Source organism: Pleurodeles waltl, chromosome 12, assembly GCF_031143425.1.
Source record: "Pleurodeles waltl isolate 20211129_DDA chromosome 12, aPleWal1.hap1.20221129, whole genome shotgun sequence".
In the NCBI taxonomy this organism is placed as follows: Eukaryota; Metazoa; Chordata; class Amphibia; order Caudata; family Salamandridae; genus Pleurodeles; species Pleurodeles waltl.
This window is the reverse complement of record NC_090451.1, coordinates 233,410,446-233,437,782: the sequence shown is the minus strand read 5'-3', so window position 1 is coordinate 233,437,782 and position 27,337 is coordinate 233,410,446. Positions and strand designations below refer to the sequence as shown.

Sequence of the window (27,337 nt, the reverse complement as noted above, 5' to 3'; positions counted from 1 at the left end):
TGCTGGAGACTCTCGAATATGACCGAAGTGGATGGAGTTGAAACAGCCATCGGAATGTTCAGTTTTCCAGCACCTCATACTAGAACTTTTTGAAAGGTGTTGATATTGTCCACCGGTGAGGCACAAGGTTGAGGCGACTCTGTTAGTGTAGGTGAATAGTCTATAGTGGACGACGAGGAATCTCTATGATCGTAGGAACACAATCTTGATCTTTGTTGCTATCTGTGGTGGGATTGTCTTGACCTTACTGATGAACGGCCAGATGACTGATGTCCATGACGGATATGATGGTGCGATCTTCAACCCGGTCTGGGAGCTGGGGCGGTGCTAGGCACTTGCGGCCCCAGAGGTAGTACGGGTGCCGGGAGAACCGTAGCAGCTGGCAGCAGCGGAGCCAGACCTTGAGGTAAAGGTTTAGGAGGAGGCGTAGCAGGCGGCGGTGGGGAGAAGCCGATGAAAGAAGGAGCACCAGCGAAGGAGAGACATCCTTGGAATTGTACAATTTTGATGAGGAATAGATCCTTCTCCAATTTGCAGATTTCTGCCTCCTCGAGGTCCTCCTCGACGTCTATCTTTCTCTCTGATGTCTAGGTGTTGAGTGGGACCTCAACGTCGAACTGCGATGACAGCGCTTCCTTCCCCGCAGCGTATAGTCCAATGACATTGAGATACTCCTCGCCGTCGTGTGCAGAGTAGCTGGAGTCCTCAATGTCATGTGGCTTCTTGACGTCGAGTGGCGACGTTTGTGCGACGTCAAGTCAGACTTCGACAGTGAACATGTCGGCGCCGTACCTCCTCTCGACCGGGACTGAAAGTGTTTTCTTGCAAAAAAACGACTCTCAGACCTTCCACATCCACTGGAGGCTGAGGGAAAAGCTCTGGTGGGAGACTGGCCTTCCCCTCTCTCATAGGCACCACTGGCTTGTTGCTGGCATTGTCTTTCTTCTCTCTCTCAGTGTAGCCTTTCCTTTTGGCTGTATATTGACATTCTTAATTGACTTTGCAGGCCTTCCTGAAGTAAGGCGAACATGGACACTTAAATTATATTGGAAAAAGTGCTCCGGGGTCCCTGCAGCCGGGCAGAACTATTCAACACTTATGACTATACATGGAAATCCACTACGAGAGAATACAGACTTTACATCTGGCCTTGACCAAGCTGTGTTCCACCTGCCGGATCAATAGCCCATTTTTTCGACGAGGAAGGTCCCATCCCCTTTGGTCACCTATTGGAGGATTATGCACTCCCAGAGATGGAACGCTTGTATTACCTACATGTTACACACTGGCTCACACACTCAGCAATGCGAGATGGACGACAACAGACCCTGACAACATTTGAGAAATGGCTAGTCACCAAAACGGCTGACAAATGTATGATCAATGAGCTGCATAATATTTTTACACACATACCTGGTTGCCCAAAACCCCGGGACAAAAACACTGGGAACTTGAAACTGGCAAACAGTTGACCTCTAAGGAGTGGAGTGAGGTGTATTACAGGGCTGGTCACACAGCATGCAATATCGCTAGTATCGAGCTGGCCACCAAAATCACAATTTTATTGGTATTTTACTCTCTCTCGTTTACATGAGGTTAATCCTCCATGAGGTGCAGATTGCTGGCGGCAATGTGGGTCGACTGGGGCTCTGCTCCATATACTTTGGGGCTACCCTAAGCTAGCACAATTGTGGGGTGTGGTTCTTACTGACATAGATGAATGTTTGGATAAGCAACTGCGCAATTTCCAGCCTATACGATCTTGGGTCTTCCCAATACACTCACCTTCCTGCTCAAGTCCAACAGAGGCCGCCGTATTGGCACTGCTTTGAGAGCAGCTCAAAACACTATCCTTGCGCACTGGGGTACGAACACACTCCTGAAGCATTCAGACTGGCTTCTACGCCTATGACATATCCTTGGGATGGAAAAGCTTACCGTAGCTTTGATGTCCTAGGGGAACTAATACAGACAACTCTGTGGACCTTATACTACTCTTCTGTACAAAGAATTCAGGGAACGGACGTGTCCTAAGTATTTGCTCCACCTAACAGACTTGGGTCCTCCTACTTTGAATTTAATAATTGAAGCAACGGACTCTGCAATAGTTCACTAGATGTTTTTTTATTTGCTTATGGGCAATGAGCATCCTGGAGAAGAGGATTGGAGGGATGAGAGTAGGGGGTTGTTGAAATTGTGATGCTCTGTGTTTATACGTTGCTAGTCATAAGCACTGCAACACTTACTGTTGTTGATTGCAACAATAAAACAGATTTAAACCATAAACTCAATCAAAATGGCAAGCATGTCAGAGACAGAAGTAGAGTTATTTTGTTTTCTGCTGGCAAATGGAAGAGAAACAGCACCCCGATGCCCAAGGGGAGATGTTTAATGAACAAATAGCACCATTTCTAATGGCTCTGTGGAAGCAAAGCCCTGTGTCCTGCCTAAAAAGGCAAAAATCACAACCTGAAAGGAGACAGTTGGTGATGCTTGGGTAGGGCAGACGTTTAGCACTGAAGCAGGACATTCACAGAATGGAGCACTAAGTAAAATATTTAAAACGAAAGCGTTCATTTCTGCTCCTACCACAGCACACAGGCAATTTTCAAGAAGAACCGGACTGCTGAGGTGGAGCAACAGTATGATTACACATTAGCATAGTGTCCTCTTCTTTAGACGCCAAGTGTCAAAGCACTTCAAATTAAATTGTCTTCACCTGTCTGTCAAAGGCCCACTCACACCCATTGCCACAACTGGCTATCTATGCACCTTCACAAAGTAAAATGATTAGTGTGCTTCAAACTGTCTTCTCCTATAATTCTGGTCTTTGGTCAGTTTTGTAACTAAGCATATAGCAGCATCTTATTTTTAGTCTCTTACCTGCTCATTGGCATCAGCAATATCTTCACTCAGGTGCTGCACGGTGCCCTCAAGCTCGCCCACACGGTCCATGCAAGCCTGATACTTCTTCTTGTAAAGGTCTAAACTGCTGTCCAAGGAGCTGCACTTGCTATCAGCAGTAACCAGACGTTCTTCTACTTCCCATACCTTTGATTGCAGCTGATTAACATCTGTTTCAAGATTCAGGCGTGCTTTATCCCGGCAAGACACCTGAAAGATTCACAGAACATGAGAGAAAACCGCATTGTCATAACATGGCAATACATGTTAATTCCTATATTTGTTACATGGCCACATCCTCACTCAAGGGAGTTAAAAAGAGAACTTTCTACCAGTGTTAAAAGTAGGGTAAGAAAATGTTACTTACCTGTAACTACAGGTTTTCAGCATTGGTACCTTTGGGAAATTCAAATGCTAGAACTAAGATTAACAAGGCAGTAGTCAATGATAAAACAGCATTATCTGACTACAGCTAAACACTGAAAACAGCCCTAGACTACTTACAACAAATCCCACCTCACTGTGACCCAAACTCTGGCCAGTGAGGTGTAAAGGCTCTGTGCTCCAAGCCTTCTTAGAATCATCCACAGTCAGATTTTTGTAGTTTATCTGAAGGATATACTAGTAGCCGCCTGAACAGGGAGGAGGCTTTATAAATTTCATAGGTTTTAGCACCCCATTAATATCTTCCCAACCAAATTTCTAGGAGGCTCTCTCTACATAGGCAAGCTACAAAATACTTACACATCATCTGATCAAGCAGAACGCTCTTAATGTGTCCACGCACAGAATATAATGTTGGTGGAAGGTCACTTAGCGGGACAGATCTCTTGAACTCACTGTACAGAAGATCGCCAAATGTGTGACAGTCAGAACAAGTTTTCTGCGCATGCACAAGGTATTTTTCTACATTTTTAAAGTCAAATTTTTCTTCTGTCTCGGCAAATCCTTGTAGAAACTTCACAGGTTCAGCAGTTAAAGCTCCAAACTTTGTTCTAATTTTGCTCATAGTGTCATCACGCATAAGAAAATGTGCCTTGATAAGAACTCTGGGTCAAGTTTCTTGTACAGAATATGAAGTGGGATTTAGTGTCTTTTCTTGGGAAGCGCTAACTTCGACCAGAGGGACGACATATCCCAGACTGCTTTGTGGCCCCAGGAGGCTGCCATTTTCTTCATCACCTGCTCCCACTTGCCATTCCAACGAGCGCTATAAAGCACAAGGGGGCCCACTGCAGCGCGGGAAACGCTAACTTCGACCAGAGAGACTACATATCCCAGATTGCTTTGTGACCTCAGGAGGTGACCATTTTCTTCATCACATGCTCCCACTTGCCATTCCAACGAGCGCAATAAGGTACAAGAGGGCACACCGCAGCATGCAACACGCCTGGGGAAAGCCCGGGCCAAAGGCAGGCCCATCTGCGCCCGTCCGCGACTGACTGTGGCCGGACTGGGGCACCCTCCTGAGTCTAAGCTCAAGAAAAACTCTAAAGGTCGAGCTGCAGTGACTTACTTGACCGCACTGATGATCTCCTAGCTGATTTTGGTGAAATACTAGCCCCACCATACCGTGCAGATCAACCATTGAGTCCCAAACCGTGCCCAGCAATCCAACCACTGGCCAATAAGCAGGAAAGAATATCTAATATGTTCAACAAACCTAGGGTACAGATGAGGAAAAAGACCAGTACAGAGCCCCAAAACCCCGCAGACTCAGTTCCTAGTTCTAGCTTCGCGCATGAAGCCAGAACTAGGGCTCAGCAATAGTGCCTCCTCTGTCGCCCATCCCCTGTACCAATCGCTTTCTACCGCTATCACGTCCCTCAGATCCACCCACAACTCAGGATTTCGTAGTTTCTCCCGCCCAGGTTAGGGCAGGTGGCTTCTTAAACAACCAACCATGCTCCCCCCTAATGATGACTTGGTAGGTTGTATACAAACAGTCAGGTCAGAAATAGCAGCCCTTAAGCGTATGATAGGTGATCTTGTGGTTACAGAGGGGTGTCTCATGGAAGAGAGGGGGAGAATAGCCATTGAAAGTGCTGCCATCCCAGTTTTGACCAACATTGCCGCTATGGCACCACTTGTTTCCACCATGCCCCCTCATGCAAAATATCATGGAGACCACTCAGGTTTACCACATGAGGACGCTATCTTTAGGACATCGGTCGGAGCCCGCACAATGGGTTCCAGAACATCTGTAGGCGTGCAAATTGAATCTCTTTCCATCTACCCTCAGAGCAAAAGTCCCAACTTTACATCTCCTACATTAGGGGAGAGTTGTCATCTTGGCAGTATACATGTTGCCAAGGCCAGCACCCTCCTGCCTTGGAAAATCTTTTTGACCAACGTACCTAGATCTAATTCTCAGGGGGGTGGGAAGGGGAAGACTCCTTGATTAACAAAGTCACCCATTGGTTTCAACACAGCAGAGGATGTCTCTCAGTAATTACAAAAGATATCCTTAGGGCCAGACGGTATAGGTCTCTGAGCTCATTGTCTGACTGCATCAAGCTTCTTCTAGAAAACGGGCAGCTAGCTTATGACTTAGTAGCCCTAGACCAAAGAACTAATCCCCCCAGATCGATCCACTATACAGTTTAAACTCGAGCCACCTACGACATTATGTGTGTCACCCCCCCCCACGCGGTCTTAGACGATGGCATTATTTGTTCCAAGATAGACTGACCAACAGAGTTTGAGGCGTAGGCCTCCTACGATAGATCTGAATGCTGCGCAAGCTCCGACAACTATCTCTGCACCATCAGTCACCCAGCGGAAATGCCCGACCAGAGAAATAGGAAGGTTCCCACCATATCACCCAACGTCGTTGCACCAGATACCAAGGATGCCTGTCGTCTTTCCACTGGTTCCCTAGATCTCCAGGTAAAACCTCCCCCATTGCCCAACTCCACGACCACCTGTTGGAAAGTAAAAATTGTTTCCTGGAACGTGGCAGGTATCCAATCTAAACTTCCATTGCCTCACTGGAATACTTTTATCGACCATCACAACATATGTATTTTTCAGGAGACTTGGCTAATCGAGCCTGCCTACAAACCTGGCTACGCAACCTACCACATACCCGCTGTTCCCAGTAAAGTGGGTCACCCATCAGGGGGCCTCCTAATATGGGTGAAAATCATACTACAGTGTGTAGTGAAATTGATACCTACCGACAGCTTTGGCATTCTTGGTATCAGTCGCAAGGGATCTGGGACCACCGTCACGGACATATTCAATATATACGCCAGGGGGACAAGGGGGTCCAACAACTCTGTCACCTTGCAGGCTCTAGAGACCCAATTGGGCGAAATGCCCTCCAAACATGCCTCCATTGTAGCAGGGGACTTCACTGCCACTTTCTAACCCCTCGGTCTGGATCACATGGGCGATTTCTAGGAAGAAGATAACATATGGCACATACCGAGGCTTGAGCTCTCCTCCATCAAGAAGTGGCAGTCAGCTGCCCTGCAACTAAAAGCCTTGACCCTCGTCCAAGGCCTGAGGACGTAAACGGAAGAACCAAATCCGACAAGCATGCCGCCCACACATTCACTGGCACACAGGGGAAGAGCTGCCTCGACTGTACACTGATGGACCTTAGATACTGGCACTTGGTAGATGACATGGTAGTCCAGACCCAAATGGACAGTGACCACATTCCACTCTGTCCTAACTTAGAGCCCCCGTGGGGAAGGGCACCTATTGCGACAACTACCGCCAAAAGTAACCAAGGTGGTTCAGGCTGAGAACAGCAGACGGCGACTTAGATGGAGCAAGGTCGTCCTGCAAGACGGCATTCTCTCTGCCATCAATCAAGATCTGACACACTGCATAGCACTGATATCCAAGATGGAAGAGGAAGAGGAAAACTGTTCCTCTCTATTAGATGTACACACCAAGTTCTTCAAATGAATGGAACAGCTACTAACCTTGCCAGCTGCCCACAACACTCATAGCGCTCAATTGGTACAATCGAGACTGCCGTTTGGCAAGAACAAATCTAATCAGTGCAATCAAGCAAAGGATGTTGCTACAGTTAGGATCCTGTGGAACCTGTAAAAGTAGACACAGAACAAGGCCAGGAAGGACTGGGAGGAGGAAAGATGGAAATTTATGAAGGTTGGTTGTGAACGCAGGGATTCCAGATCTTTTTGGCTTATGGTAAGCAAAAGAAACCAAAAGGGAGTTCCCGCAATTGCCAATAATATCCAGCCCTCAGACTGGTTCAAACACTTCAACTCTCTCTACAATGTCAAAAGCCTATTCACAACTATCTCTGCCCCTTTACTTCTACATCAGCCAATTACCACCCATTGGGTCAGTCTATTCAACCTGGGAGGCATCAGAGATGCAATAAATAACATAGTACGTTTGAAAGCTGCTGGCCCGATGGCATTCCTGGTGACCGTTTTCTACATAACATCAACTAATTGGCAGAGTACATCCTCCTTTTATCCAATGCAATCACTAGGGGAGCCCCTATTCCAGAGTCATGGGGGATTGCTGAGGTAATACCCATTCACAAGAAAGGCAAAAGGTCCCTACCCGCCAGCTATAGGCCCATAAGCCTTAGTGATACAGTGCAAAAGGTATTTTGTCGTGCCCTATCAAAAAACCATGACTGGGTCTCTTAGAATGACATCCTATCACCATTCCAGGCTTGCTTCAGGTCCAAAACGAGCACCATAGATCAGGTGTTCAGGTTTCTGCTTCTGTATTGGAAGGTTGTAGTGATAGGGAAGGGGAGTCTCTACGTAGCCTTCACAGATCTCAAATCTGCACTCAACCTGGTCCCCAGAGGTAAACTCTGGGAGGTTCTCAATGAGATGGGTATGCCTCCAGGGGTCCTGATCATAATCATTCGATTGCACGAGGTCAACTATGCAAAGGTACGCTGGGGGAATCAGGGTGATCTCACCGATCCGATCAAGGTAGTCAGGGACAATCGGCAGGGTTGGGTACTAGCTCCAACTCTCTTCTCCCTTTATTTGAACCAGGTCATCCAACACCTCACCTTGTAGACCTCTGATGCACCAGCCCTAGGCAATGAAAAGATTGTGACACTTCTGTTCGCAGATGACACCCTGATAGTATCCAAAACCATGATGGGCCTCTAATCCTTGTTGAATCGGTTTGACGATTTCTGCTTCAAGAGAGTCTTAGAAATAAACACCTCTAAAACCAAGTTCATGGTCACAAGCTATATAGGGGGAAACGTTCCCTAGGTGGATCTAAATTAGAACGAGTTAACACCTTTAAATACCTGGGGATCAAACTATCAGACTCAATGTCCGGGAAAACTCATATCAATTCCACATCATTAATATTTAGCCAGCTGGTGGGTGTCCTTCTAAGGAAGCACCATGCATCAACTAATAGCTGCTGCTCTCCAGATCTATAACATGAAGTCTGTCAGCGCAGCACTTTACGGCGCTGAACTCTGGGGCTTTGAGGATGTAAAGGAGCTTACCCGTACAGAGAACATGTTCCTCACCTCCCTGCCCCCAAGCATCCTGCTTCTTCCTTTGCACTTGGATCTGGCACAAACACCACTACCTTACATAGTTAGTCTCAGACCGTTGCAGTTTTGGAGGAGAATCATGACAACTCCTGAACTCTCCTCCTATGCCACCGCATTTAGGGAAATTTGTTCTTTGGATACCACCAAGACAATCCGGTGGATTAATTCAGTCAAGTCATCATTGATTGCCATTGGGATGGGAGACTCATGGAACTCTTCACATACAGGGCCACCACTGACCAAAAGAATGAGTGAAGTCTTGTTACTGGGAGTGGGTAACCCAGTCTATATCTCGCTCGCTCTCATCAGGGCGACTAATTAGTGAGCTTCTGGACTTCGAGTCTACCTGGTTACTAGAACCTTACCTGGACAGCATTTTAGACCCAACCGATAAGAAGCTCTAGATGCAATTCAGATTTGGTTCCTGCCCTCTCAAAACCTTTACCAGTAGATGGCAAGATAGGGTCCCTACCAACAAGTCATGCCCCAGCTGCAATCTGTACCAGGAGTCCATGTCTTCTTTGTATGCCCATCCTACACTCCTCTACGCAGGAAATGGCTTACGCCAACCTGCAAACAGCTTGGGACCCGAGATCACGCTGCGCCATGAGGATTTTAAAATCAGACTCTAGTCTGCCCATTGCCATTGCAGTTGCCAAACCCCTCTGAGGAATACAGCACATTAGAAGGAAACTGGCCAAGACTGCCTATCTCCTATGTCCTCGCAGTCTTACTTACTTGTATTTTCCAGCTACAATACTGTACCTTGGAACTGTGCTTTGCCGGAATCCTCTTTGATTGTATTGCTTTTTGTACATTCTTTTTTTAATTTATTTTAAGCAAATTTCTATTTTATGATTTTTAATTTATTTATTATTTATTATTTTTTGTGGTGCTATGTGACTTTTATTGCACTGAATGCTGAAATAAAGTTTTATGAGGATGGTGTATTTTCTCGCCTATTCCATAACGTATCCATAACTCTGACAATCCTTGACTTATGAACATTGCAACACATCTAAGTAGCACAATAATAACATCTATGTCATTTGACAGTACAATGACTCATTGGAACCATTTCAAACAGCTCACTCAACATGTGGCACAGAAAGAAGGTTAGCTTCCTTCAATTTGCTGTTAAGTTCTTGAACAATATGGCCCGTACCTTTTGAATGTCTCTCTGCAGGCATCAACTCCTCATTGACAATCATTCCACTTATAATAACTGGAAATTCAGTGTTCAGTAAAGCATCAGCAATATTTTGGCGAGTTAACATCTCCAAGCTCATCTTGTTCGATGTTGATGACCAGAATTTATCAAGTTGCACAGGTATGGGTGTCAAATTTTTGAAGTAGGCGAGGTCAAGTGTTCTGCTTGTCGACATTCCTCCGATTCTCTCACATTCTTTGACAGAAAGTTCAAGATAACTATCAAAGACAATGTGCAGTTCTTACAAGGTGCACACTGACTTTGACATCTATAGAACAGTCTGAACAACCTCTCTGAAGGTTTGCATGGATTAAATCTTGACCATTCGCAATTGTGACACATAGTCCACAACAATAGCATTGTTCAATGAGGACATCTTTTCAAATTGAAATTCTTCAGGTGAAAGGTTTTTTTTCGAGTTCTTGTACGAGTTTGTGCTTCACTTGTTTGGTTGCAGCATCTCCATCAAATAATGCATTTGGTGGAAGAAGATCATGCGACAGAGTCCTTGATAAATTAACCCAATTATTTTGCTACATCCATCTCTCTATGTGCTTGCGAAAGGTGTTTTTTTGTAACCTGTTTTGTAGTGGCGGGTTGGGCGAAACTTTTACGAAGGCAAATAAAGCGTAGAAGTTTAGTTTAGTGATGTCAAACAGTTTTTTCTCTTTCAATACAAATCTCTCCTGCTTCAGTTCTGCTTATAGTTTCAATCCATGTTCCAGTACATCTAGTAGACGGGTCTTTATATCGCTAGCCACATATTGTTTGGTCACAAAGTTGTGTAGTCGCACAGGCTGTCATTTCAAAGGGGTTTTCTTGCTGCTGCATGAAATGCAGAAGGCTGTCAACATGTTTACAAAAAGTTCCCCTCTCTTCCCCACAAGTTTGTGGTGAGGAATATATTCACTTTTACGAACTGTTCCAGTTTCATATCTTGGGCCACAGCATTTAACCTTCCCTCCTTGTCTTTCACCACAAAATGTCTTTGGATTAATTTTCTGTAGAGGTATGTTTTTTCCACCTCTAGCTTCTTCACTCTTTCCAAATACCAGGATCCATATTTCAGGTAATTTATGCAATCAAATTCATGAAACACAGTAAACAGTGACTCCACAGTCTTCATGTGCAGCTCCCAATCACCTTCCAGATCAACATGTACCAATTTTTCACCGGTGCTATCATGTGCAAAACATTTTCCCCGTACTTGCAAAGTTCTGATTTTTCTTCACATTCTTTGACAAACTCTACAAACCTTGTTTTCAGATTTCCTGATTTTTGAACTGAGTGTACTAAACACTGGCTGGCTTTGCATTACGTCTTTCAAATGAAGTGCACCCTGTGCCTTGTTCACTTCTGAGATAAGATATGCAAAACCTAATTAGTCATTCTTGTTCCAGAAAGCATTCCAAAGCAATGTTTCTATAGCCTCAGATATAATGAGCATACCTTATTGCAAACTAACATAATGAGTTCCACTGAATACTAATCGGATGGTTTTCTTCCAAAGATTTCAGCTTCAATAAGTGCATCGTCTATGCCACATTCACTGAAATAACTTCCTGCACACCGCATCACAACTTCTGCCATGTGGAAAATGCCCATCATTGGATAAAGATCATCAAATTCTACTGGATTGCTCATGAAAATGTCAGCTACAATACCTTCATCTAAGAAAACTGGCAGGATAGGCTGGTCTTCAAGCTGAGCATGCATATTATGGAAATTCTTTAGAGCTGCCTATACTGTTGCGTAGTTCGTGACTGGAGATGGTATTACTGCCAAAAAAACATCTTTCTTCAGTGGGGCTGTATTCTGGGAAATCAGAGCATGAATTCCAGCCAATGGAGGAACTGGCTTTTCTTCATTCTTCAGTTCGCACTGAATAAGCGATATGATAAATTCAGTAAAATCAGCTTTGTGGACCGCAGCATCAGAGAGAAAAGGATCCATGTCCTCAGCCTCTTTGAACCTTTCTGTTAGACTGGGGTGTGTTGATGGCTTGTAGTGATTTTACACATGTTGGCAAGGCAGTTGCGTTATATATTTGCAGCTTTGTTTGTTTATGCCGACAGCTGACAACTTGTTTTTCAGCAGAAACTTAATTGAAACAGTCTTGAAAAAGCACCATGGCAGTATCATGTGTGCTGGATGTTCCAGATAAAGAAGACCTGTCTTCAAAATCAAAATTTTCAAGAGCAGCAATTGCAAATCCTTTCCTGGTAAAGCAACTTGGAAATGGTGCGCTGTCAGATTCGCAAGATTTTACAGCATGAGGTGCTAACAAGTTCCTGCTCAGTACTATGTCATCATAACTTGTTGATACACCAATCCTATTCATTAAAGTGATCAGCTCTCTACTTCTGCACTTGTCATAGATTGCGTGGGCAGTCAGCATGTGCAGTGAAGTTTTCTTTTTGCTCTGATGTAATTAATAAAACATGATTTGGAAAAGACAGTACATTTGCACAGCATAAGCCTGTCGGTTCATGGGATTGTCTTCCACTTCTTGGCTTACATCTTCAAAGCGATCTCACAATGTTGTTGGCTTCTGTTCTGAACTCAAAAACTGTAACAGTTTTGCTTTGCTGATAATAAACAATGATGTAAAAAAAAATTAAGACAACATCAGCCGTTACTGTTGACTCCCATGATTTGCAGAGCTCAGGGGCATCACAAAATGTGTCATTAAGTTCAAAATCTAAATCTTTCAGGGCGTTACTTAAAACGGTTCCTGCTGATTTTACTGCATCCTGTGATCTTATTTTGGCAGCAACCACTTCAGTAGTCAAATCAGCTGAGAACACAGTAAGTGGCTCATTCTTTTTGTTAGACTGATAAAAACGTATTCTGTCATTGTACATTCTCATCAGAAAAATCTTAATTTCATTATTATGGATCAATACAGTTTCATCAATGTTGACCATTATTTCTCTGATCTCACCGAGTGTTTCCAGGCTTTTTTCAAGTGTATACGACTTGTAGCACTTGTTGTTATAATGATAAAATAATGATACTCTTCATCCATCAGTTTAAATCTTTTATGAACTTTGTCTTGCTGTATTTCTGCAGCACCTCAAACTCCCTTCTCTCCAGCCACATTTGATGTTAGATTTTCTTTCGGATTAGTATGGCATATGACACATTTTTATTTGTTGAGTCCTCAGATTTGGTAGTTAACAACACTCTGTCAGGAAGTAAAGATCCTCTGCTACCATCTGCTTCGCTCATGTTTACGAATTTGAAACAACAGAAAAGCTAAAATAAAAACAATATTAAAATAAATTACCAATATTATGGCAGAAACATATTATAGAGTCACCATTTCGGAAGATGCGGAAGGATTACTCTGAGGAGTTATTTTCTGTCTCTATAAGACTACTTGACTCCCCAAAACATGTGTTTTGACACCAAAATTAAGTATATAGGTTTCATGGTTCCTCAAATATTACATAATCACTGCAACGCATCTGTCATTTTTAAAACTATCGTCCAGAAATAATTGACCCGGATTAGCAATGTCTACCCAAGCTAAATTACTTCTCTAATGATACAAAAACACAAATCAAAAATGAAAATTTTTGGACAATAAGGGGGTCATTCTAACTTTGGCGGGCGGCGGAGGCCGCCCGCCAAAGTTCCCCCGCCAGAACACCGCAGCGCGGTCAAATGACCGCCGCAGTGATTCTGACTTTCCCGCTGGGCGGGCGACCGCCAAAAGGCCGCCCGCCCGCCCAGCGGGAAAGCACCAGCAACGAGGATGCCGGCTCCGAATGGAGCCGGCGGAGTTGCTGGTGTGCGACGGGTGCAGTTGCACCCGTCGCGATTTTCAGTGTCTGCCACGCAGACACTGAAAATCAATGTGGGGCACTGTTAGGGGGCCCCTGCAGTGCCCATGCCAGTGGCACTGCAGGGGCCCCCAGGGGCCCCACGACACCCGTTACCGCCAGCCAGGTTCTGGCGGTGAAAACCGCCAGAACCAGGCTGGCGGGAAGGGGGTCGGAATCCCCATGGCGGCGCTGCTTGCAGCGCCGCCGTGGAGGATTCCCTGGGGCAGCGGGAAGCCGGCGGGAAACCGCCGGCTTCCCTTTTCTGACCGCAGCTTTACCACCGCGGTCAGAATGCCCCCGGAAGCACCGCCAGCCTGTTGGCGGTGCTTCCGCGGTCGTTGGCCCTGGCGGTCCATGACCGCCAGGGTCAGAATGACCCCCTATGTCTTTTTTTTTTTTTTACAGAGGTATTTCAGGGGGCTAGAACTAAAAGGCATTAGCAGAAAAGAGGCTCACCTTAGTGAAACAGGTTGCACAGCACCTCTTGTTCAAATGCTATCTCAGTTTTGGCTAGATATCCAACCAAACGTGTTTGACAAAGGTATGCGTTGAAGCCCAGATTGCAGACTTTTAAATGTCTAACAATGTCACTCCTACAGAGTATAGCTGTGGTCTCCACACCATCAGTGGAGTGAGATTAAATCCTGCTTTTTAGGGGAAGGTAGCTTTGGCAAGGCAAAATGAGATTAAGATTGTGATCCACTAAGCTATGCACTGTTTCAACAATGGGCAGCCCTTGTTAGAATTTCCATAGCCGACACCGTTGATCTAATTTTCCAAAGTCTTATTGATGTAAAATTTGTAATTCTCTTTCTGCAGCACTGGATGACTGACAAAAAAATTAGCAGATTACCTTCTTCATTTAAGTAGAATGGAATTGGAGCATTCAGTAGGAACTTTGGATTTGCAGCAAGTGTGACCTTATTTTTATGAGGGATTTACCTGGGAAAAGGAGATTTATTAGAGAAATCCTGGATTTCACTGGCTTAACCTGCTGATGTTATGGCTAACAGAAACACTGTCTTCTATGATGGCAGTTGCACTGATGTCTTGTGTATAGGTGTGAATCCTGCTTTATTTAAAAGTACACCCAGCACAGTATTATCAAGCTTCCAGGCTGGTGGGTGGCCAAGTGCCATTGCAAATAGCAGTGAATTTTGCCTGCTGCCAGGCTGCCGTTGAAATCCTTCTCTATTTGCCCCATAGACAACCTGAAGCTGCATTTCTCTTTGCCTGTGGACTCCCATTGAATACTCCAACCCGGTGTCTCCCTACATCAACTGCTTTTTCGTGCGAGAGGTTGTGCTGGACAAGAAGCCTTAGGAGATGGACACATCTAATGTGAGGCTTGGCTCTAGATGCGGAAGATGCCCGGAAGTTGAGCCCTGCCCTTTCTACATACTTGGCACTCAAAATGGAGAGCAGTGGAGACCTGTAAGGGGCATTGGTGGCTCTGTGAAAATGAAGGCACAGTTGTGACCTGCTGTGCAGCTCCTGGACTCCCTGCAGATTAGTGTTCTGTTCAGAGCACGGAGAAGGCCTGTTGCAACTACTCCACTGATCGGGTGAGGTAGGGATAGACATTGGGCACTGCCTACATGGTCCACCACACTGGGTTACCTAGTACTATGCCCATGGTCTACCTCCTTGCTGCACCAGAGAAGGAGTGTGGGGGAGGCTTGCCTGTATTCATAGAGGCTCTGCTGGTATGGCAGAGCTGTGGGTGTGTCACATGTGAGGTTAATCTGGACCCTGCTGGTGGATTCCCCCATGACACCCACGTCAGGGTGCAGGAGGGCCCTGTCTGTTTACCGCTGTGACTGACTAGCTGAGGCCGTGGGACCCAGACAGTGAATGCCTTTGCTGGGTGTATCTGATGGATGGTTCCTGTCCTTCCCCTCCCCGCCTCGACTAGATCATATTTTAGAGAGGGGCAGGATCTATACAATGCGGTAGCGGTCAACTGGGTTTCACAAGGGCATGGGGGCTTGAGCTCCTGTCTATAGTGGAGTGATAATGGGGCACCCTACTCTTTCAGGCTTGATCATTAGGCAATCAGCTATGTATTTTCACTTAACTGATCGCCCCTAAGGATTTGTGTGTGCTGTTTGCCTCATTGTGATGCACCTTCCCAACATGGATGATGTAACTGATCACATCTAGCTCTGTTGTCACATTTCCTGTTGGAAAGTTTGTCACAATCTTCTCTAGCACTTTGAAAACACTCTTACCAAATGGACCTATGTGATAACCATCCCTTGGTGGTGTGCTTTCCTAAATTGTTATATGTCATTTGGGTGATTTATTCCTCATTGGCAGGGTTTCACCTTTTGATTTGACCTTTGTTTACTCTCCAGCTGAATCTTACACATACCTACAGGTGGGGTGAAGGCACTTTGCAGTGCAGTGGGCACAAAATTCACACCAACTCTGCCAAACCTGGGGTCCTGCTTCTGGACAGTCTTGTCACTCTCCATGATGGGAGACCCTGCCACACAGTATAAACCAGACGTTGTTTTTACTGCAATTGAAGATTCTCGCAAGGGTACTTGAACTTAAAGTAGACAATAATGCGTGAATAAAACCCTCTCTTTCTAATCAGAACAGGAACCTTTTCTATTGCTCTCTTCTTGAGCATCGTTCTGAATTATTTTCTGAGAAGATTTAGGTGATTTAAATTGCATGGAGGAGGTCTTGCTGGTCGAATTTGCAGGAACTCCAGTGTAAGGCTGAATTGGATAATGTTTAACACCCATTGGTCCGAAGTAATTTTTTTGCCAATTGCGAAAATGTTGGGAAATCGTTCCTCCTATTTTTGAATTTGAGGAAAGATAGGTGGCCAGAGTTAGTAAGAAGTCATCGCCTATGTCCTGCCTCTCTTGTTTGCCGTCCTGCTCTGTTTTTTGTGTGGTCCTAGCATATGCGGCTTGCGGAGGCTGTCTCTGTGGGTATTGAGATGAAGGCATTGGCAAGCCGAGGAGTAAGATGGATATTTATATTGTTGAATTTCCCTTCAGTAGGATGCCCTCTGGCACGCCGAAAGGGTTGTTTCCTAAATTGTAGAGACCCAAGAGACTTGGCTGTTTCCGTATCAGTCTTTATAGTTTTCAGGGCATCATCAATGTGTTTCCCAAAAAGGGCTTCTTCATCAAAAGGCAAGTTGAGAATTTTGTTCTGCACTTCAGGTATAAAAGAAGTCGCACCAAACCAACCCTGCCTTCTTACAACAGTGGCTACTGCCAGCTGTCGTAAAGCAGTGGTAGCGATATCCATCGCACAGTCGATTACTTCAGCCGAAACTTTTTCCCCTTTCTGCAGTATTTTGTTTGCCTCTGCCTTTGAATCTTCTGGGAGCTGGTCTATTTAGGAGCGATATCTGCCCATAGCTGCCTGTCGTATCTGCCTAGCCCAGCTAATGAATTTGATGCCCTCACTGTAAGAAAAGACATTAAGGAGAAGCACTTTCCTATATTATTAAGTCTTCTTTTCTCTTTGTCTGGCGGAGCAGAAATTGGTGCTAAAGGATTACAAGGTCTGTGCTGTACTGCCTGAGTAACAACTGATTCCAGTTTGGGATGTCCAGTTAGACAGGCTGGGGCATTGTCTGGTGCCTTATATTTCTTATCTAAGTGGGGCAAGACCACCGTAACAGTGGCAAGGTTTTTCATAACCTTTAGCCCCTTATCCCATATATAGTCAACTATGCGGATTGATTTTAAACTTTTTTGGTAAGGTTTCTTAAAGTCATAAAGGAAGCAGTCCATCTGCTTTGTTGGCATAGGTAGTGCAAGTCTTTTCACTGCCCGCTCCAATAAACTGTGGAATCCCCCAATGTCCCCTGGTGGAGAGTCCACTGGGACAAGGGAAGGAGAAGGATGGCGTAGGTATCTGATAATCATCCCACTCCTCAACAGCATCTGGTAACTCTCCATCTTCTCTGTCATCATCCGAGGTTGACGGATCCTGTACTGGGACGGACGGAGGTAAGTCTGAAAGAAGTAACCGTTATCGAAAAGGTGTGCAAGTTGGTGGCACTGGTGAAGGTATAGATGTCTGCTAGGCCTCAGTGTTGATTCGTGGAAATCTCTTCTTGTAGTCCACCAGCACTGATTGTAAATCTGATATAAGGGATCCAGGCATAGGAAACATTTCCTCCTGATATGAATACTGTACTAATTCCATGGTAAATAAAAGGGTTGAGGATCATACAGGTTGTCGTCTAAGTCCTGGCACTTTACATGTAACTTAGAAAGGCTGTGGGCAGCACCAAACGGCCCTCCTCCTCTGAATCCTCCTCCTCCAATAGCTGCATAGGAATTAATGGTGACAAAAATTTAGATTGTCGTTGTTGTAGAGGTCGTTGACAATGCTGTAGACACTTTTCGCATCAATGAGGAAGTCGCCGATGATGCTGTTGTCGCTTTTCCAGATGACTTCTTGAAGGAATGTCGAATCGTATGAGTGGTGTAGGAGGCTCAGAAGAAGCCTTTTTACAATGTTCCAATGAGGCAGAACTCTCTTTTCTCTCTTTACGGTAGGATGTAGACCTCCTGTGAGGAAAACAGGAAGGGCTGTGAGCCTTATAAAACCCTTGATTAGTCCTCTTAAGGCTTTCTTGGGCTGTTCCTCAGTACGGCGAGCTTGAGGTGATCTGTCCCTTTTTTGAGTCTTTCTGGAGGATATAGACGACTCCTCACTGTCAGAACCAGAAACAGGATTTTTCCTGGATTTTAATTTCTGGGGCCAAATGAGCAACCTGTCCTCCCTGTCCCTAAGGGTTTTGTTTGAGAATGTTCTGCATACCTTACAATCCTTCACTGAATGGTCCAGATAAAGGAAATATATGCAGTCCTTGTGGGGGATCCTCAAAATGAAGCCTCTTCTTGCCACAGGTCTTGCATGCCCTCAAGAGACTCTCTTTGTCAGACATGGTAATTGAAGCAAAAATTAGATCTTCTCTAAGCCAGAAAAAAGATTTAGAAGCTTTCAACTGGTAGAAGTAATATTATGAGAAAAAAAGATACCAGAAATTATTTCTGAAAGGTGTGACTGAGCAGGCTGAAACCTAGGTTTGGCCTCTTTTCTCAAATTGACAAGGATAGATAAGCAAAGTGGGAGGCCTTAGGCCTTCATACACTATAGTTATAATTGCACTGATATTATAATGTACCGGGGAACTCCCACCTCGATGACGGGGAATGATTCAAGCATGTGAATCTATGAAAGTTCCAATACTGGAACAACTTAAGATTCTAGATGGACATGGCTCTTTTTTTCTGACCCAGAGGATGCCAGAAAGTGGTTTGCCACACTGATTTTATGAACACTAAGCAAAAAACAACTGTTACTTCGGACCCCTGCCCGCACTTCATCTTTAACAAAGCCAACGACATCATCGCCCCGCACCTCCAGACCGTCATCAACTCTTCTTTTTCTTCTGCTACCTTCCCCGAATGCTGGAAACACGCCGAAGTCAACGCCCTACTAAAGAAACCTACGGCTGACCCGAGCGACCTGATAAACTTCCGCCCCATCTCTCTTCTGCCTTTCCCAGCCAAAGTAATAGAGAAGACCGTCAACAAAACAGCTGACCACCTTCCTGGAAGACAACAACCTGCTCGACCCCTCACAAACCGGATTCCGAACCAACCACACCACTGAAACCGCCCTCATCTCAGTCACAGACGACATCAGAACCCTGATGGACAACGGTGAAACAGTCGCCCTCATTCTTCTCGACCTCTCGGCTGCCTTTGACACCGTCTGTCACCGCACCCTAATCACCCGCCTCCGCTCCACCGGGATCCAAGGCCAGGCCCTGGACTGGATCGCCTCCTTCCTCGCAAACCGTTCCCAAAGAGTTTACCTCCCTCCGTTTCGCTCAGAACCCACCGAGATCATCTGCGGCGTACCTCAAGGCTCATCGCTCAGCCCGACACTCTTCAATGCCTACATGAGCCCCCTCGCCAACATCGTACGCAAGCACGACATCATCATCACCTCCTACGCCGACAACACCCAACTTATACTCTCCCTCACCAAGGATCCCGCCAGCGCCAAGACCAACCTACAAGAGGGTATGAAGGACGTCGCAGATTGGATGAGGCTCAGCCGCCTAAAGCTGAACTCTGAAAAAACGGAAGTCCTCATCCTCGGCAACACCCCGTCCGCCTGGGACGACTCCTGGTGGCCCACGGCCCTCGGCACCGCACCGACCCCCACAGACCACGCCCGCAACCTCGGCTTCATCTTGGACCCTCTTCTCACCATGACCAAGCAAGTCAACGCCGTGTCCTCCGCCTGCTTCCTCACCCTCCGCATGCTTCGCAAGATCTTCAGCTGGATCCCCGCCGACACCAGAAAAATCGTGACCCACGCCCTCGTCACGAGCCGCCTGGACTACGGCAACACCCTCTATGCCGGGACCACAGCCAAACTCCAAAATCGCCTGCAACACATTCAAAACGCCTCGGCCCGCCTCATCCTCGACGTACCCCGCAGCAGCCACATCTCCGCACACCTGAGACACCTGCATTGGCTCCCAGTCAGCAAAAGGATCACCTTCCGACTTCTCACCCACGCACACAAAGCCCTCCACGACAAGGGACCGGAATACCTCAACAGATGCCTCAACTTCTACGTCCCCACCCGCCTCCTCTGCTCCTCTGGCCTTGCACTCGCTGCTGTCCCTCGCATCCGCCGATCCACGGCGGGTGGGAGATCCTTCTCCTTCCTGGCGGCCAAGACCTGGAACTCCCTCCCCACCAGCCTCAGGACCACCCAGGACCACTCCGCTTTCCGGAGACTCCTAAAAACCTGGCTGTTCGAGCAGCGATAACCCCCCTTTTTCCCCTAGCGCCTTGAGACCCGCACGTTAAATGCTTGGTAGAACATGAGTGATATGTACCAGGTCAAGTGATGGAAGTTCTTGTTCTAGGTTTACTTCTTGATGGTTTTAATGCAGCAGCTGTGTTACCAGCATGATAATTCAAAGTCAGTTACTGGGTCAACTATCATATGGCATAGAATCTATTCATACCTTAACAGGAGACACATTGAATGTTTACAGGTGATGTACTTGCCGAGGGCAGAAGGGACTAAACTACAGAAAATATATAAGGGTCAGGCCTCCTGCAGGTCTTTTCCAAGTGATGCAACGGATTTGGGTCTGACCTGGACTATATATATATATATAGCACACAGACATTGACAAGAAGGGCTGATATGTGCTCATTGGGGATAACCTAGAAGATAGAAATTTGACAATAGCTTCCAGCTATCCCCCTATATCTGCACAACTAGGGTTGATTGGCAGAAAAACACCTTATATTACAGCATGACACTACCCCTCTTTGGGCAGGAGATTTTAACTGCGTCCACTCTCTAGACCTGGACAGATCTTGCACTAATGTACTGAGAGCGCAGGTAATTTGGCTGGTGGAAGGGTTTAGCATCTGTATATGTCAATCGGGAAGAGAACACCTCTCCTTGGACAAGGAATTTACACATGACTCTACTATTCATGATCTAAACTCAAAATGTAAATGTTTCTCTGTACTACCAGCTATCTGGGATTAGCACTGAATATTTGTTTTGACTGACTTTAGACCATTATCCAGGTCTTTTACACACGCGGTGGGGTGGCTCTCCTCCCTGTATCCCTACTTGGTGACTCCAGCCCAGAGCCTTGCTTGATTCCCCATTTCATGCTGAAATCATAACACAGGTTTCTCGTTATTTTGATGAAATCGGTGGGACAGTGAGGTCCTTTAAAACAGAGTGAAGGCTTTTAAGGTTTGGTTAAGAGGGGTATGTATGAACACCTCTTATGGTGTGCATGCATATTTGGCTAAAGATGCCTTGAAACTCTAATCTGCAATTAGAAAAAATGACTGCCGCTCAATGAGATTAGATTTGACCTTTATCAGTGAAACCAAAGAGAAAATATATGGATACTACTGATCGGCTGTCACTCCAGGATTATCACAATTTCTAACCCTGCAACACTCTGAATCAGAAAAAAATGGACACTTATTATCTCGTCTATTGTGAGACAAACACCGCCATCATCCTATTATTGCCCTTCAACAATTATCTGGGATTATAGTTAATACTCAGACTCAGATCAATGAGGCACTACACAGGGATAGCACTAATATTCACAACAACAAAAGTAAGACTTGGTCTAATATTGACACCAACTCCTCATTGGGAGGATCACAAGAGTGTCTGGTCTTGTAAAGTCTGTGACAGGTTTGCCTATTACGGGTAAGAACCCTCATCCACCCTTAAGTGGCATGCTTCTTAATGAGTTTCTTCCTTACCCTATTAGCCTTATCTAATGGTGAGGGCTACTACTTTACTCTATGGGAAGGAGCTCTGAAGGATTGTTCTTTTTTGAAAAATAGAATGACCTATATGAGAACTGGTGTGGTTGAATGGGTTATGTTGAGCCTAAAAAGGGGGAATAAAAACCATCTTGTGGTGGACTAATAAAGCGTTATATCTAGTATTGTAAAAAAAAAAAAAAAAAGAAAAGTACAACCAGCAGCTCATTGAAATTGCAAGGGTCTCCACTGTTGTCTCCATCATACAAGGGTCAGGTATTTTGCCTCCAGTCAGGTTTTTCAGGTAGGGAAGGCAGGGCTATTACACAGTAGCCCACTGACACTCTGGTAGACTTAGTTTCGCCAATATTTGACAATGCTTCTAAGGAAATGAAGGGAAAATATAGGACCAACTTACATTTTCCTGCCTTACAAAGTTCCAAAATGGAAGTATGCCTTTAAAAAACAGCAATAGCAGCTTTACCCCTAGACATATAAACTTTTGGTCTATCAGCCAAAGCCTGATGGGTTTTCCCATAGCATAGTAATATATAAGAGGTTATCTGTAGAGAGATTCCTTTGAAGCAGCTAGGCCTGTGCTAAGGGTCCATAGTTGGCAAACAAGTGATTTGCTTCTCTTACATTCATTGTTTTGTCCAAATACAATGTATGCACTCTCCCCCATATATATGTAATAATAATATAAGAGAACACGTAATGCACCCAGCTTATCTAACGCATTATTAAGAATTGACAAGGAACTCCAAAATCTACAATACCAGGGACCCTCTACCGGGTTTCCAAAGATTTTTGTAACTGACTAGCCAACTTTTTGGAGGATAAAATCACTAATATACATAATGAAATCCTTGATAACTCCATAGGTGAACCCCTCACCTCCAGTGATAACGGTCCTCTAAGTGAGAGACCCACTCACATCGATCTCCCGCAGTTTGATTGTTTTAAAGTCTTCAGCCCCCGTTGAAACATTAGCTAATGTGTAGCTTTCAGGATTTACTAATGACCCTCCACTAAACTGTTTACATTTATTAAATGCATTATTTCCCTACTCTCTCTATTGATTGTTCCCATCTTTAGTAATAGTAGCCTACTGCAACGCACTGTCCCAAAAATACTGAATCAGACCTATTCTAAGAAAGCAAACTTGAGCACTAATGATATCAGTAATTATAGACCTATTTCCCCATTACCATTCTTTGACAAATTACTGGAAAATATATATTCCTAGATGAGGAATTTAACCCCAAAAAAAGTTAACTGAATATGTACCGGCAGGTGTTTGACCAGGTAGAAGTACTGGTCATGCAGTCAGCGCTTGATCTGATGACAGTGGGTGACAATAGGGAGGTCAGTGTATTGATATTACTCCCTGCCACTTTTGATACCATAGACCATTTTATCACAATACCCAGACTGGAATAAAGAGGTATTAGTGGAGTTGCATTAAAATTGTTCTAATATTTTCTTGAAGATTGACCACAGACTTTGGTTTCTCCACCATACCAAGCAAGCAAGCTCAAAAATTCTTACATGTGGTGTGGCTCAAGGATCTATTCTCTCGCCTTTGTTATTCCATATCTACAGGCCCTCACTTGCTCAGGCTCTTACCTGCTACATATATACAGAAGACACACAAACTGTGTTCAGCCTGAGAAAATTGTCTTTCCAGTTTTATTCACCTAATCAAATTCTATCAAACTCAGATTCACCCAACGGTGGATGGCTGTAAGCAATCTAAAATGTAATCCATCGAAAACAGAAATTTCTGTACCGTTCAATTGCCCACCAAGCATTATTGTCCTTGATTGGCCCATAAGAGAGTGGACCATGTACTGTACCAGCAAAATCAGTTCACAACTGAGGCTTTATAATTGATGAATAAATGTCTCTGAAAAACTAAATAGTCAAGGCCAGACAACCCTGCATTTGGTAGTTAGAACTGTTAAGAACAAAACTGCCATTTACTGCTGATAATATACCTATATCAGTTATGAATGCTTTAATAAAATTCAGATTACACTAAAGCAATGCAATCTATTTGGTTACGCATAAAACCTCACTTCATCAGTTAGTTAATTCTGAACATAGAGGCACATTCGATATCTAAGGTGCCGAACGGAGCTCACACCTCCCCTGTCCTGAAAAGTTGACATTGCTTGCCAATGTAACAAAGAATTCCTTTCAAAGCAGAAGTTTTACTATGATATATGTATTTTTACAGCGCACTATCACCCATGAGGCTATCCTGGCACTTTGTAGTTAAGTGAAGGCTAGCTTTCCAGAGGCTTACTCCAAGAGCCAGGTCTTCGTTTCTTGTAGAATTTAAGAAGAGAGGAGGAGGCTCTGATGTGGTGTTGGAGGTTGGTCCACGCTTTAGGAGCAATGTATAAGAAGACTTGACTTCCTAATCTGATTTTGTGTATGAGTAGGATGTGTGCTAGAGAGTTCAGCAGAGCAGAGATGCCAGGAGGGTTGGTGGAATTGCAGACACCTGTTGAGCTACGCTGGGTCTGTGTTGTGCAGTGCTTTGTATGTGTGGGTGAGAAGCATGAGCTGAGTGCAAGGGGGAATGTTGGTAGCGTAATGCCCTTGCCGATGTGGAAAGTAGCCACCACCTTTGGTAAAAAGGAGGCACAAATCCAAAGACCCTCTTTGTCCTGGTAGACCAGAATAGTTTGAAGATCGCTCACCCTTCTGGCTGGTGTTATGGTCAGCAGGAATACTGTCTTGAGGGTCAGTAGCCACAGAGGACAGCTATTTAGGGGTTTGAATGGGGAACACATAAGGAACATCAGAACTAGATTGAGGTCCGATTGGCACATGACAACTGGGGTAAGAGGGAACAAATATTGCAAGTCCTTAAGGAAACGCATCACAACAGGTGATTTGAACAGGGAAGGCTGATCCAGTAGTTACAAAAAACAGAGATGGTGGAAAGATAACCTTTGATGGAGCCCAAGGCCAGGCCTTGCCGGGCTAACAGCACAAACAAGACCCCTGACAAGAAGGCAGAAAGTGGATCAACGCCACAGGAGGAGCAGCAAGCCACACGTTTGTTCCAATGTCAGACGTATACAGTTTTTGTTGATGGATGCCTGGCTGCTAAGATTACATCAAAGATCTCATGAGGAAGATCAAAAGCATTCAACTGTGGCTCAATCTCCACACGTTAAGGTGGAAATTACGCAGGTTGAGGTGCACAATCCTGTCCTGTTGCTGCAACACAAGATCCTCCCAAAGGGCTGCCAAATCGGAGGACAGATGCTCATACTCAGAAGTTTAGGGTACCAAATTCACTTTGCCCAATAATGAGCCACTAAGTGGTCAGTCCTGATCTTTAGAATCCATGGCAGGAGCGGTATCCTACGAAGCTGTGGTATTTGGGTGCTTAGTGGAAGGAAGTGCAACTGTTCAGGTAGGTAGTGTTGTGTAGCCATTTTAGCTATAGCATCATACACGTTATTTTAGCAAACTAGGCCTGCCGCTGTGCACTTTAACCTAGACATATTTTATTCAGCTTCGTTTTTTTATTTTTAACAATAGCCCATTTGCGGTCTTGTTTTATTTCTCTATCTAGTTGTTCTTTGCCTAGGCCAGCACTGCGTTCTTAAACGACATTTCTTTCACTCTGTGCTTTTCTCAAGGCTGCAGTAAGATAGGTTGCCAGCAAAAATGGTACGCTTTGTCTCTAATGTTCACAGAAACATACACGTTCTTACGTGGGGATCTTTTCTTCGAACATCAGCTGTTCTATTATAAAAACACTACTTTGACTCATGTACGTCAGAGAGAGATTCCGGCCAGATGACCACGAATGTCTGCTGATTGCTTTGCTACAGCTGCTTATGTAGACTACGGGCCTCTTGCTCGGGTATGAGGGGTGAGGTCTTCCCATGGGAACCTGAAGGGCAGAATTAGAGCTTAACAAGCTGTGCTCTAACACAGCCTAGGTAGGGCTATCATTAATGATCATAGTGACAATATGATAGCGCTATTTGTATGTTTCACTCTCCTTGTCACAATTTTAATCTTGTCATGCTCCATCGTCCTAGTTATTGCAATTCATGCTTTATTATCCCAGATGCAGTTACTTCAATAAAACCTTATTGAACTATATTCTGCCTCTGATTGTCCTTGCATATGTGAGACTAATGTAACTGAGAGAAACGGATGAGATCTGAGTGACCACGATTTCCCTGAGTCAATTGTGTCATGCGCTTGGTTGCCCAATCATCACTGCTCTAGGGTGGAGATGAGGCACTGCTAGTTAGCTGGAGCAAAACCCGGATTAGTTGTCAACTGTAATAGGTTCAGACTCAGTCCCGCACAGTGCAAGTGATTCTGCCGCCCAAATCCAGTAGTCTCATTAGGATAATGAGAGCCTACGCCACAGTAGGACTGGAGTTGAGTAGTGCCTTGAACATGTTACAGAGAAGTTTGAATTGAGAGCGATTGTGTACCGTGAGCCAGTGCAATTCCCCGAAGTGTGGTGTGATGCAAATTCTGTGTGGGAGATTAAGGATGAGTCTACCTGCCAAGTTCTGGATGGTTTGTAGTCTTCTAATGAGTGTCATGGTGATCCTGGCGCAGGGGCTGTTCCCATAGTCCAATCTGATGTTGATTAGGGTGTGAGTGAGAGTTTTCAAATGGCTGCTTCAGAGCCATTTGAAAATATACAGGAGTGGAAGAAGTGACAGCATTGACTTAAGGAGTCATGTACAGTTTGCTGTTGATCATCATATCGAGGTACCTAGTGTGGGTTTTGGATCTAGGTCCCAGTTCGGCCAGCCACCAGTTACAGTCCCATGGTGAGGTGTTCTTGCCAAAGATCACTACTTCTGTCTTGTCCGTGTTGAGCATGAGACAGCTGGCTTTCATCCAATTAGTCACTTCCGACTTGCAGGAAGAAAATAAGTTACTTACCTGTAACTGTGTTTCTCCAGTATTGGTATCTTTCATAGATTCACATGCTTGAATCATTCCCGTCGTCGAAGTGGGAGTCCCACGGTACATAGAAAGCAATAGATAGATAAAAAGAAACCTTTTCTCTCTCTTTTTTTTTTCCCCATTGTAGTCAATAGGAAAAAACACATTCAGTTTTGTAACTATCAGCCTCATTAGAAAAAGCCCAAACTTCAACCAATCAGGCGAGACCACCCCTTTAGAATCCTCAGCACAGAGGCTCAGTCTCTCAGATTTCTCCGCACTAGTGATTACAAGAAAATAAAAGAGGTGAGCCCCTATGGGGAGGAGGGTGGGTTGCATGTGAATCTATGAAAGATACCAATACTGGAGAACCACAGTTACAGGTAAGTAACTTATTTTCTTCTCCAGTATTGGGGTATCTTTCATAGATTCACATGCTTGAATCAGAGTAGTCAGCAGTAAGAAAGATGGTTGAGTTCTGAACACCAGAAGCATGCCTGCTCACAATTCTTCCTATATGGACTCATATAGGTAGTTAAAATATACTAATCAACCTTCTAAAAGATTATATACATATACACATAGATAT

At 44.8% G+C, this 27,337-nt stretch overlaps 1 protein-coding gene across 5 annotated transcripts in view; it reads right to left on the bottom strand.

The window, feature by feature from the left end:
• The window catches only part of PMFBP1 (polyamine modulated factor 1 binding protein 1), an 881,291-nt gene that overhangs the window by 371,660 nt on the left and 482,294 nt on the right, over window positions 1-27,337 (bottom strand). For all 5 annotated transcript variants that reach the window (XR_011199809.1, XR_011199811.1, XR_011199812.1 and 2 more), the window contains one exon: window positions 2,884-3,114. Coding sequence is in view for 1 of the 5 variants with exons in the window: in XM_069216463.1 (XP_069072564.1) it covers window positions 2,884-3,114 (231 nt within the window). In the remaining 4 variants the exon portion in view is untranslated. The remainder of the gene's footprint in view (window positions 1-2,883; window positions 3,115-27,337) is intronic.